The 12,531-nt window shown below is 37.5% G+C and overlaps 1 protein-coding gene across 1 annotated transcript in view; it reads right to left on the bottom strand.

Moving 5' to 3' along the window:
- PAA1 (P-type ATP-ase 1) overlaps nucleotides 1-12,531 on the bottom strand; it is a 31,252-nt gene that overhangs the window by 2,589 nt on the left and 16,132 nt on the right. Inside the window, exons 9-16 of the mRNA XM_077393810.1 lie at nucleotides 12,200-12,346; nucleotides 11,528-11,578; nucleotides 11,264-11,436; nucleotides 7,426-7,558; nucleotides 5,627-5,724; nucleotides 4,070-4,310; nucleotides 3,463-3,666; nucleotides 71-151 (exon numbers count right to left, since the gene is read on the bottom strand). Of these exons, the coding sequence (XP_077249925.1) occupies nucleotides 71-151; nucleotides 3,463-3,666; nucleotides 4,070-4,310; nucleotides 5,627-5,724; nucleotides 7,426-7,558; nucleotides 11,264-11,436; nucleotides 11,528-11,578; nucleotides 12,200-12,346 (1,128 nt within the window). The remainder of the gene's footprint in view (nucleotides 1-70; nucleotides 152-3,462; nucleotides 3,667-4,069; nucleotides 4,311-5,626; nucleotides 5,725-7,425; nucleotides 7,559-11,263; nucleotides 11,437-11,527; nucleotides 11,579-12,199; nucleotides 12,347-12,531) is intronic.

Genomic DNA, 12,531 nt, shown 5'->3' with positions numbered 1-12,531 from the left:
TTAAAAAATAAGGTATGGTTCAACAATTGCATGAAAACATTTCACAATAGGCATGAAGAGAAGAACTCACTATGTTATATGCAAATGCCCACCAAAGGTTCTGCTTTACAGTCTTCATGGTCAGTCTGCTCAATTCCAAAGCATCAAGCAACTGCGTGTGGGAAATCCAGTTGTCAGTGCTCAATTGTGTAATGCAAGCTCCCAATTTTTTAAGCAAACAACGCACATAAATAGAATAAATATTAAAAATGAAAAGGAGAAACATACAAATAATTACGTTTTGATTTGTTGCCATGTGTGCTTGTGGGCATGTGTTGTTTACATTCATTACAAACATTCGGTTCTATAAATTTGGAACTCCATCTTTTATACATAATAACTTGCAAACAAATTATTCATGAATATGAATGAACTTTTTTTTTTTTTCAGAAAATTGACCAAGTAATATTAAGACCATGAAAATTACATTGGGGACCAGGGGTCCCGACTTGCATTAAATAGCATTATGGTCAAGAGCATACTCTTGAACCATCAAAAGAAAAGTAGAAGCTGTTCATAATCACATCAAGTTAAATGATAACTGCAAGTCAACTGCATTTAACCAAATATTTGAATAAATAAATAAATAAAGGGAAATGATTTCAGCACAACGAAGTTTTGATACATGTGCTCACCTTACTTGTCGTTTAGCATTTTATTGGCTTGAAAGTGCTTTTTGGGAATCATAATAACCTTTTTACAGCTCTTTAAATACTAAAAGACAAGCAAGTGAGATCATGTATCAAAATATGTTGGTGCTGAAATCATTTCCCATAAATAAATAGGTCAAAGATAAATTGTCCTTCAAGAAAAGGGATTTGCCAGCATCCATCGCAGAAGGCATTTCGTGGATGGGCTGTTGCACGTGAGAGCAGCCACATCATGTATGAACAAAAAATCTGCTGAAAAGTGAGCCAGTGTGGCTGCTCTCACATGCAACAGCCCATCCGAGAAATGCCTTCTGCGATGGACGCTAGCCAATCCCTCAAGAAAAATAACTAATAAATAAGTCACATAATAGCACACCATAAGTCCATTGTCTTGTTAGAAGCAACTATAGCAAAAGAGGAAGATGCTATGGGATCATTATCCTCACGAACAGGTGTCATTGTTTTATTCTCGTCATTCAGATTTTTTTTTTATCATCATACTCTTCATCTTCCTCAGTGACACGTCGTTGTTCCCTTGTTGTGCGTGATATTTTTTATTTTTATTTTTTTGAATGGCTTTGTGAGTGATGTTAAAAGAGTGGCCTCCTTGATGACATCAACCACCAACGTATTAGAGTGTGTGCAACACGTAGGAAGAACACCAAATGTTTAAAAATCCTTGCAAGCCCATGTCTTACAATTTACGAATTCCTTGCAATATACTCATTTTTCTTGCTCATGTAGCCCTTAAGAGGGCATAACAAGTTGTCATTCATTGATTAGAGGTATTTGAACCAGGACATTCACCTTCATGTCAATGCAGCCACGTCTTTCTCCTCCTTGAAATGACGACACTAATGGAGGAATACTACTCCTACAAAATGATAAACCATCTGCAGCAGAAATTTTGCATGTGCTATAGCACCCTTAAAATCTTAAATATGTTCCTTCCAGATGGGTTTTTATTTAATAGACGTTCAAATTTGCCATGGAACTGCTACATATGGATTCTAGGTTTCCTCCCTTTTCCCTTGATCTCAACCTCAAAACTGAAAATTAGATCCCTTATTAGTTTTCTTAGCAATCACACTCGTTCGAAGACAAAAGAAACAGGCTTAAGTAAGGCCTCGACAATTTGGAAAGAACTCTCTCATTGTTGCCTTGGATCTGACATGGAGATCTAGAGTCTATATTTGTTACCCGTTCCTACCACAACCCTGACATGTCCAAGAGATAATACAGAAGGAAAGAAATGGAAAAAAAGGAAGGGTGCCTCAAGAGGTGCCATGTTGGGTTTGTTGCGCCCCGGGCATTTTGGTAATGTAAATTCAATGCAAGGCTTGGGGCATGCATTTTTGCGCTTTGATTAATGGGATAGCAGGAAAAGTCAACAGCAGTGATGTAGGAGCATACCTTCATCTAACAAAGAAGACACAGCATACCTTCATCTAACAAAGAAGTCCTGAAGGGGTTATTTTATTTTGATTTCAGTCGTGGGGGGTTGCTTGCTTTGTAATTATTTTTTTAGGGTTATGTCTTATTGGTTGTTGCTTAAGTGGTGGCGACCATCACTCAACTTTATAACTTAAGTCACTTAAGTTATAAAGGTGGGGACCGTTATTACACTATATAACTTAAGATCACTTAAGTTAAAAAGGTCGGGAACATTATTGCGCATCAAAACTAAAATCAGTTAAGTTATAAAGGTGTGGGTGCACTGAAGTGAAGTTTGATTAGGTAGTTTTATTTTTATTTCGAGGGCTGCGATTAGAAGATAGTGAAGGGTTTTGATCAGTTTAAGGGTTATGGAATGTAACTACAAAGAGGGTAAGTGGGTGGAAAACATATTAGTTGGAAATTTTTATGCACTTTATTTCCCTAACTGCTTGGGTAACAAAAACCACCTATCTAGGTTTTTTTTACCCAAGCAGTTGAGGGGGTTGGTCCGTGAATAAACTCTTTGAATTTGATAGATAATAACAAAAATATCTACAAAGAAATGCTGGGAGCTCATGATAAATAAATAATAAAAGGGAATGCACATCATTCTAAGAACCATAAAGCAATATGTGTAGATCTTCAACAGTTGAAATTTGTAAAATCAAGAGGGAACAGAGGTATTCGATTCAGTGGTATACTGTAGTATTTAGGAAATACCTAGATAATATAAAATTCAAAAATGGCATTTTTGTTGCATTTAATGTCTCAATGTAACTCATCCCTCTATTAAATGTAACAAGAATCCAGTCATTTCTCGCAGCATTTTCTCCTTCAGATGTGAGTGAAGGGTAAAAGTACAACCAGAGCAACAGTAATGACAAGCATTAAGGGCACGTTTGGTTGCCATGATATTTTTTTTTATGATAAATCGGTGTCACCAAGTGGGGATGAGGGTGAAGTGGCCAAAAAAACAGAAACAAAAACAGGAAACCAGTGTCTCCAAGTGTGAGAAGTGGCTAAAAATCTGGAATCTATCGATCCTATTTTGAGTAGAGTTTTTCGTTTCTAGATTTTTATCCACTTCTCACACTCGAAGACATTAGTTTCCCGTTTTTTTGTTTCCGGATTTTTAGCCACTTCACCCTCTCTCACCACTTGGAGATGCCAATTTATCATGAAAAAAAAATCATGGTAGCCGTAAGTGCCCTAAGAGTATTCATATGATCGGGTCATGCAAGGCAGAAGAACAAAGAGGTAACTTATACACAGTTGTCAGAATATATCTTGCAATGAAAACCATCCTAGTTGAAAATGATACAGAAGTTCCCAATACCTGTGACAACCTGTTTCCCATAAGTACAATGGAAGACACCTCACTAGCAGCTCCAACACCTCCTCCCATGGCAATCCCAATATCAGATGAAGCCAGTGCCGCAGCATCATTAATACCATCACCAACCATAGCTACCACTTTCTGATCACTCTGAAGATCACAAATGAATTTTTTCTTCTCATCTGGTTTGACTCCAGAAAGCACCTGCCATCCAGAACACATTCTTCTCATTTGACAGTGAAGATTATGTCTTGATCATAGTTAGCAAAAACGGCATTTTTTTCAAAAAAAAAAAACGCTGTTTAAAACTCCATTTAAAACTTTTCAAATAAATTTTTTTTAGAAAACATTTAAAACACGTTTTTTTGCCAACTTTCCAACTTTACCCGTACTATATTTTGTAAATTAAAAAATTTTAAATGCATTTGTTTGTGTTTCTGTTTTTTTTTATTACCTGTTTTTGAACCAAAACCGTACTAAAATCAAAATTTTGCCGTCCCGTTTTATTGCCGAATCATGTTTTGCTAACTATGGTCTTGATACATAATCCAATGGAGGGATCATGTTTTTGATAAAAATAAAATAACATAAGAGGGGGGTTTCTCACCTTCTCTTTCTGAATACCTACGATAGATGCCACATATTCGGCAGCATCCTTCTTATCTCCAGACAGCATATATATGCTTATTCCTTGCTTAGACAGAGATTCAACCACTTGACTTGCATCATATCTAATTTTGTCCTGAAGATAAATACAACCGGCTACAACACCATCTACTCCTACATATACAACTGATTGATTTTTAAACTCATCCACATCACATAACGGGTCCTCATTAACTCCATGCCTGCAAGAAAAGAGAACCCACACATATTGGACGGTAGAAAGATGGCACAAGTCGTAAGAATAGATAAAGGGCACTTTGCGGTAGGTCGGAATCCATTAAAACTTGATAGATGTAACTATATCTTATCATTTTTTTTTGCTCCATTTTACAAAATCAGTACATTTTTTTGGATTTAAATTCATAGATTCATTGCCACTCATGAACTTGATACACATCATGACATTGTCATGTACAATTCCCCAGTGATTAGATACACACCTAGAGCTCTATGAATGCATATCACTATTATTGGAAAATGTGGAAGATAGCCTTATTCATCACTTATATACACCATGGAACGACGTATATAAGTTGTAGAGTTAGATACATTGTGTGAGACACATACACAAGTGTATATAAGTCACTTAGGTTCTATGATTTGGCCGACACTTTGAATTTATTGTTGACACACGTGTCAATACTCTTTTCGACACTTTTAAATGTCTGCTAGATGTGTAGGTAACTTTACATGTATGGACGTGCCACTATTTCTATATTTTTAGGGGTTAGCCCTATCAGGTTAGCCCTATCAGCACCCCATATCCATGTTGAAACTCAGCACACAATCTATATATACAAATCAAGATTATATATACTTTCTATTTTAGCCGTGTCCCCGTTTCTAGAATTTGGGGATTTGCCGTGTCCGACACCTCGTGTCCATGTCGACACGTGACACTCGTGTCCGTGTCCACAAATCATAGCTTACGTTAATTTCCTTTTCCATGATGTATGTAGGTTGTGGAGTTGTAAGACATACACAAGTGTCTATAAGTCACTTAGGTTAATTTACCTTTTCTATCCTTCAGCCTTATGACGATGTAATTTGGTTTTGATTTAGTGATACGAAGGGGAAGAGAATAATTGTAAGCCCTGAATTGAACTCCTCCTTCCTCCAATTCGTGAATTAGGGTTTTAAGGCTTTCTTGTGGTTTTTTCTTTGTTTTATCTTCTACATTCATGAATTAAGCATAGTTTGACATTGTATCCGAGCAAGGTTGATCAAGATCAAGAAGAGGTATGATCATTAATTTAAAACCCTAACTCTCCATTCTCTATGCCCCATTATCTTGTCTTTTGGCTCTTCCTTCTGCTATCGGATCAGAGGCCAGCTGAAGCACTTTGTCAACGGAGCATAGTTTGACAGGAAAAAAAGCTGCCAACCATACAGCTGAAGCACTTTGTCAGTCCATCATTTCTGAAGGTAATGGAGAAATGTATGCAGTGGGTTTGAAAAGCCTTCCACCCTATTAGTAGGAGAGACAAATGATGATTACCTTCGCAGCCAACCTAATGTCCCAACAGAAACCTCCTTCTCCCCAATAGTTGCTATTGCACCAGACCCAGGTTCCTCTCTGAATGTCCCATCCGCTACCTGAGATAACAAGCCCTCAGGAAAACAATCCAAAACTATGATTTCTTCGCCTAAAATAAGAACTAAGCAGGAAGCATGAAAAATCTCGCAGATGATGATGATGATGATGATGATGATATATATATATATATATATATATATATATATATATATATATATATATATATATATTCTGTTTTTTTATTACGAAGCTCCTACCTTTATTAAACACGTTTATGGTCATCTGTTGATAGGTTTGGGGATTGTAGTAGCCTTTAATAGCTGAATAAAAGTGAAAACTATAGAGAGTGCTGTTATCATATCATTCCCACACACACAAAAGTAGAAGTTCTAGAAACACGGTTGGGTTACACAATAGTAGAATTCTAGAATGAAAATTTAGACCAAAGCAAAATAAGATTACTGACTTTAGAAGAAAACCAATTTGCATGATCCAAGAAAATTTTGCGAATACCATTTAAAAAAAGAAAAGAAAAGGATTTTTTGCCAATATTTAGACATGCAGGCTATCCACAGAAAATTCGCAAGCAGAATACAAAAATTTAAACCATTCTATTGATAGAGAAAGCGTTTTATTTGATCAACCAAAACATAACAATGGATGTGACATAAGATTTGGGACTTTTCATTTTTGCCGTGATATGGAGGGATTTGACATGAGCAGAATGATGTAACTCTTTTTCGGTGTTATTTTTAATTGCAAGGTGGCAGGAATAATAATATTGAGGCATTAGAAAGAGCTCGTTTCCAGTTGTGTTTCAAGTGTCAATAGTATCCCTCTATCATAGCTAGAATAGGGTGTGTCTGTAGGGATAGTCAACATACACTCAGTTGAAAGAAGAGTGGGGTGCACCTCACATAGGACAGATCATGGTTGCATGGCTGAGGAATGGAAATCAGAAATAATGCAGGAATAAAAATTGGAAATGCCCCCATTTTTCTTTTCTTTTTCTCATTTTCTTTTTTCCAGAGTGCAACTAGTTGAGTTGATTAGCTGACCAGTTGAGTTTAGCCGACCCCAACTAGTTTGGGACAAAGGCTTTGTTGAGTTGAGTTGAGTTGAGTCACACAGGTAATGGAAAACGAGTGGGAAACTATATGGGAAACATTATTTGAAAAACAAATTTGATTTATGCATATACACCCATAAAGCGGAACATGTTTTGGGCGTATACAATGATGCATGATGCATCATCATAATCCAGGGTCTGAAATCCAGGTTTTAAAAATAAGAATTAGAAGTTTTTCCCAATTTTGAAAAAGTTATTTCTCACTGATTCCCATTACCAGGTCCCTTAAAGAAACAGATAATTTGCCATTTTACTTCGTGTTTACAGATAAACTTGCTTCCCACTGTAGGAATTGTTTTTCCTTTACCTATGGGGCAGATCAAACTGAATTCTGAATTTCTGATAGCAGCAACCACATATAACTCAGGAGATAACTCAGTTTGGGTTGCTCCCCCCCCCCCCCCCCCCCCTCCCCCGCCGACACACACACACCCAAAAAAAAATACCCATATGTTGGTCCTGCTAGGAATGAATGCTATTAAAACTGAAATTCTATAATATTGGAATTTGATTAACCACCCCCGCAGGAATGAATACTATTAAAAGTGAAATTTCAGTACATTGGAACAACAAAACAAGAGACCTAACAAAAGATTAAGAGATGTGTCAAGCTTAAGTAGGAAGAAATTACCTTCACAAGCTGGCAACCAGCTACCCGAGCAGCTTCCAAAATAGCCTTTCCAACTGGATGATTCGTATTTGATTCAACCCCAGCCGCTAGCCTCAGAACCTCAAGTTCTGACAATTTAAAATTTGAAGTTTGACTGCATCAAATAATGCGGTTTAATGTCAATAAATGTTCTGATAGCCAAATCCTAAGTATTGGTTGACACTTGAAACTATAAACTAAATGATTTATCATCATGAGCAAATTACTTGCCGCATAGCATATGATATTGCAAAAAATAACTATCTTCTAAGATCTGCCCCCAAATGCATTCTACGTAGCCTTAATAGATTTTCTATTTCTGGCAACGAAGGCTATATATAGTTTGTTATATTGCATGTTTTGTGTGGACATGAAAAGTAGAACTTTTTTATTCTATTATTTCTTATTTTATTCATTTTATCAAAGGAGAGGGTCATGGAACTATAATATATAAACGGCTACAGATAAAATGAAGTTCCATGGATGGCATTACTCACCAGCTAAGCACTTCAACAAATGCCCCAAGTTGTGACCAATCGTTTGTCTGTCTATCTGATCGGGAGCAGTGTAAGCTACCAAATAGAAATAAAACCCCTGTTTTGCTCCATAAAATTCACATGGAATGACTCAAGAACGTCCTAGCTACACCATTCAAAAAAAAAGAAAAAGAGAATGTCCTAGCTACATAAATCTGCATTAAAGAGGTATCTCAGACGCACTAACAATAATTGCAAAGATGGACCTGACTCTCCTAGCGGTCTTGAGCAAAAATGTACAAATAAACTCGATTCTACTAACGAAATGACTCACCCTGCACTGGATCACAACACATCCTGGCTGGGGCCAATAATATCACATACTAATGATTAAAGCAATAGGACCAAATAGTGGAATTATAGAGTACGGGTCCTCAAGAGATCTAAAAGTAGACCTCTGACAAGCCATCTCAAATCGATACTGACCCAAAAGTAATGTTAGCCCCTTACCCTGGAGCCTAGCATATGCATTCGTCGTCGCTAAAGAAGTCATATGGGGGGGGGGGGGGGGTGGGTAAGCATCTCAGTCCTCAGGACCTCAGCTTCAACTTATCTGCCATCATGGCCGAGAACAAGTTCTTAGTACTTTCACTATTGATAATAATAGTACATACCTTTCCACCTGTCATGCAAGTGGAGTAGAAAATATTGTTTCTCAACCATTCAACTGTCCCTGAGGTCTGAGGAGGTAGCACATCATGACGAATCACAAAAACAGTCCTGACAAGATCCCCTTCAAGAATAGTCTCATCGTGCTCGCCCTCATTCTCTTGCTCGACCGCTCTCTCATGCAGAGCACCTTTATCTTGGGAAGCATTTTCTTATTCAAAGTTGGTTCTACCTTCATCATCTATGAGTAATGCTATGTTTGTCTGAGGATTGAATGTCCTAAGTGGACAATCAGATGACCTGGGACCCGGTTCATCACTTGAAATATTTAAAGGCGGCAGTAGGTGCCTAAGTGGTTTAGGTCCTAGAAGCCCACGTCTCACAATACACACATTTGTAAGGACATTTGTAACATTGCTCTTAGTAGGAAGAACAGAATTAAGACGACTAGACATAGAATCATAGAGGCTGAACTAGATAGGCTTCTGTCAGTATCTCTTCACTAAGAACGATGGATCATCTTCTCGGCCTTCAGGATTAATCGGAAGGCATCATCAACAATGATGAGAGTGTAAGGAAAACTAACTACTAGGTCTGAAATGAAATTGCATTATATTAATGTATTGAGAAATAGCCTGCTCTTCATCTTCAACCAACGAATTATGGGCTGTCAAGAGATGTAACTCTTATCTGTATTCCCTCACGGATCAAAGCTCCTTGCTTAAGGCCGAATAGTCTTTGGTAGAGTGTGGTCCTAAATCAGATAGTATGTATTTACCTTTCATCTTTTCTTCATTTTGGCCCAACTATCAATCTCGGCCTTTCCTCTTAGTTTCCACCAAACAATGACAGCACCCTTGAGTTTCATGGTAACAAATCTAACCTTTTTATCATCTTGAAGCTCTTTCGACTCAAAGAAGCGGTTGATGTTGTCTACCCACTCTAGAAATTCAGGATCGAGGTGACCCTGGAAATTCCTGAGTTTCCATAATCTCAAGAACCTTCTAAGGTTGGATCACTGCGGCTCCTCATAAGGCTCAAACTCATTGTTTGAATCTGACCAGCCTCCAGAGGAATAGTCTAGACCTAACCCTCGGCTACCGGCCTCACCTAGCACAAGTGGGTGAGCTGGAAGCATAGTCATAAGGGTCGCAATGTGTCCGGGGCCCCAAGCCCTATATGCTCTCCAATACGGTTCAGTGCGACCCTAATTTTAGCCAACATGTCGAAATGCTGATCCAATGTGCTCTATGTGCTATAGTGCAAGATCCCTCAGGGATGAAGCCATCCTTGCCCATGAAGGGGAGAATTGGCCCTATTAACAATAGTTTGGATATGTGTAATCGATGTGCAGGACAATCCTATGGAGATGGGGAGGTACTAAGACACCTAAACAAGAAATAAGACAGTGTTATACTATGAAACTGACGTCTAAATGACTTGGGACCCTACAACCTAGAACGATACTACAAGCACAATTCCAAACTAAACATGCCCTAGCAGACAAGATCGACAAATCTAGACTCTAACAAGAATTTAACCAAACATCCTGTGTGTGCTCAATGAGTTACCTCAGGCCTACAACTAAGTAGAAGTCTATAGGGACTTTTACAAAGCATTTGGAGGGCTAAATGTGACGAAACCCTACAAAGGATCTGAGCTCTGATCCCTGATACTAGACAAAAGGAACATTAACCATCTTAGCAAGAGGGATCGTGAATGGAGATTAATTTCCCATCAGAGATTAATGTGATCATGCAGTGTAACAACTGACAGACAGCCAATCAGATCTTTCATGTAGTAAGTATATAGAAGCAACAGACAACTTTATTCAAGATGAAGTGCCCTCAAGATATTAGAGCTTCCTTAACAATGAGGATCAACCACAAAACATATTCACGAAGTTGACACAAAAATGCCGGTTGCTAATTCCACTCACCATGTCTTTAGGAGCTGAGTGATTTAAGTAAAAAAAAAAAATTAGTTGCGACCATTTGATAAGGCTATTTGCATCCATCTGCCCCATTTTTGTTACTACAAGCCCATAATTACCAATGTCATCTTTCCTACATAATAATAATATATTTAAGGTATCAAATATTTGGAAAGTGAAAGAAGATCCAATTGTTCCCCGCTAACTTCTTGATTTGTTGTGTTCCTCAAAAGCAGGTCCAAAGACCACAGAATCATGGTTAAGCCAAATGTCTATTTGCGGGTATTGAAGGTTCGTCCTGGCAAATGATTCCATCGCTGCTTAGATGATTAAGGGTTCCCTAGAAATTAGAAACTGTAAGTGTTACTCCATGCTAGCTTGGCTTTCATTGACTCAAAAAAACTAATATGGTTTTCATTAGGTTCCAGGTGAAGTCAATAAATTAAAATATCGTAAAACTCTGTGACAACAGAAAAATGGTATAAGAAGAAGTAACTTTAAAACTCAATCAAGCAAAAAATAAAAATAAGACGAAAATTTGTCATATTTTCGTTACAACATAACAGGTTTGTCTTGTCCCACGTTAAAACATCTTGGATTCTCTAAGTGCTTACAAATAAAGCAGTGTAACATTTTTGTTTCCATGCTAAACACTAAATAGATATATATGTGTATGTATGTTTAGAGCAATTCACTATTCCAGAATTACATTAGAAGTACAGATATGCTATCTTTACTCAACCTTGAATGGTTTCCTTCCTCATATCCAAGAGTCACAACTTTGGTCACAACTGGTTTTCCAATAGTTAAAGTCCCAGTTTTGTCAAACACAATTGTATCCACCAATGCAAACTTCTCTAGTATATTTCCACCTCGTAAAAGGAGTCCCCTGGTTGCCCCTAAGGAAGTTCCAACCTGAAAAATCAACTTATATCAAACAAATCACAATGTAAAAGCAGGAAAAATACCTCAATTCACGAGAGTCAATTTTTCTCTAAAAGATTACCAGCACAGCAGTAGGAGTGGCCAGGCCAAGTGCACAAGGACAAGCAACAACCTGCACTTGGGATAAGATCATAATACTGGTTAATTTAAACAGAACATGAATGTGATAGTTATGTGATAAACATAAAAATTCATCTACTACATGAATGAAAACAGGTGGAATTCAATTTGGTTCCATAAATACACATTAGCAATGATGTCCAATGCATAGAATTTCCGGAGTAGGAAAGAAAACTTTATCATGAGCTCCCTTTCTACCTGGAGATATTTGATAATGGAAAAAGCTGACATGCATATGTAACATTGTTAGAAATGGACCATGGATTTAAATTTCAGTTTCGGTTTCAGTTTCGGTTTCGGACGTAGACGGAATTCTGCAAAAAATCAAAGCAAATTTCATTATTGTACCGAAATTTCGGTAATTTCGGCCGAAATCTTGTAAACAAACTTTAAAAATCACATTTTTCTGAAATTTTGCCAGGGTGATTTCAGTTTCGGTCCCAACCGAAATTCGAAATTTCGGTATTTCGGCCGAAATCTAAAACCATGGACAGGACGAAGGGCGATAACAAGAAAGTAAAGTATGAAAAGATATGATACCATATATAAATAGAGTTACAAATTGCCAAGGCATGCACAAACCCAACTTGCATATAGATTCTAACCATCATACCAGAACACTGCAGGAGAGCTGCAACGCCAAGGAAATTGGACTGACTTGTTGAAAAGCAGCCGGTATAAGTTTTGAACCAAATGTATTCCAAAACACAAATGTAGCAGCTGAAAGAGCCATGACTCCATATGTAAAGTGCCCAGAAACCTGGTATCAGCAAAGAACAGTTTTTTAAGCATGAAGAGGTAATAAGATGTGCATAAATAGAACAGATTTAGAGGAAAATAAGGTAGAAGGCCAACATGATTAGCAAACGACAAAAAAGTGCATAGGACAACAACAAAGATGCCAGAAACTTTATGAGAAGAAGCTCAAAGATACATGTATGATTA

This window comes from Tasmannia lanceolata, unplaced genomic scaffold (assembly GCF_043159265.1).
Source record: "Tasmannia lanceolata isolate RefF3 unplaced genomic scaffold, GAP_Taslan_0.1 ptg000013l, whole genome shotgun sequence".
Lineage (NCBI taxonomy): Eukaryota > Viridiplantae > Streptophyta > Magnoliopsida > Canellales > Winteraceae > Tasmannia > Tasmannia lanceolata.
The sequence above is the reverse complement of the archived record's forward strand: the minus strand, read 5'-3'. Positions and strand labels throughout refer to the sequence as shown.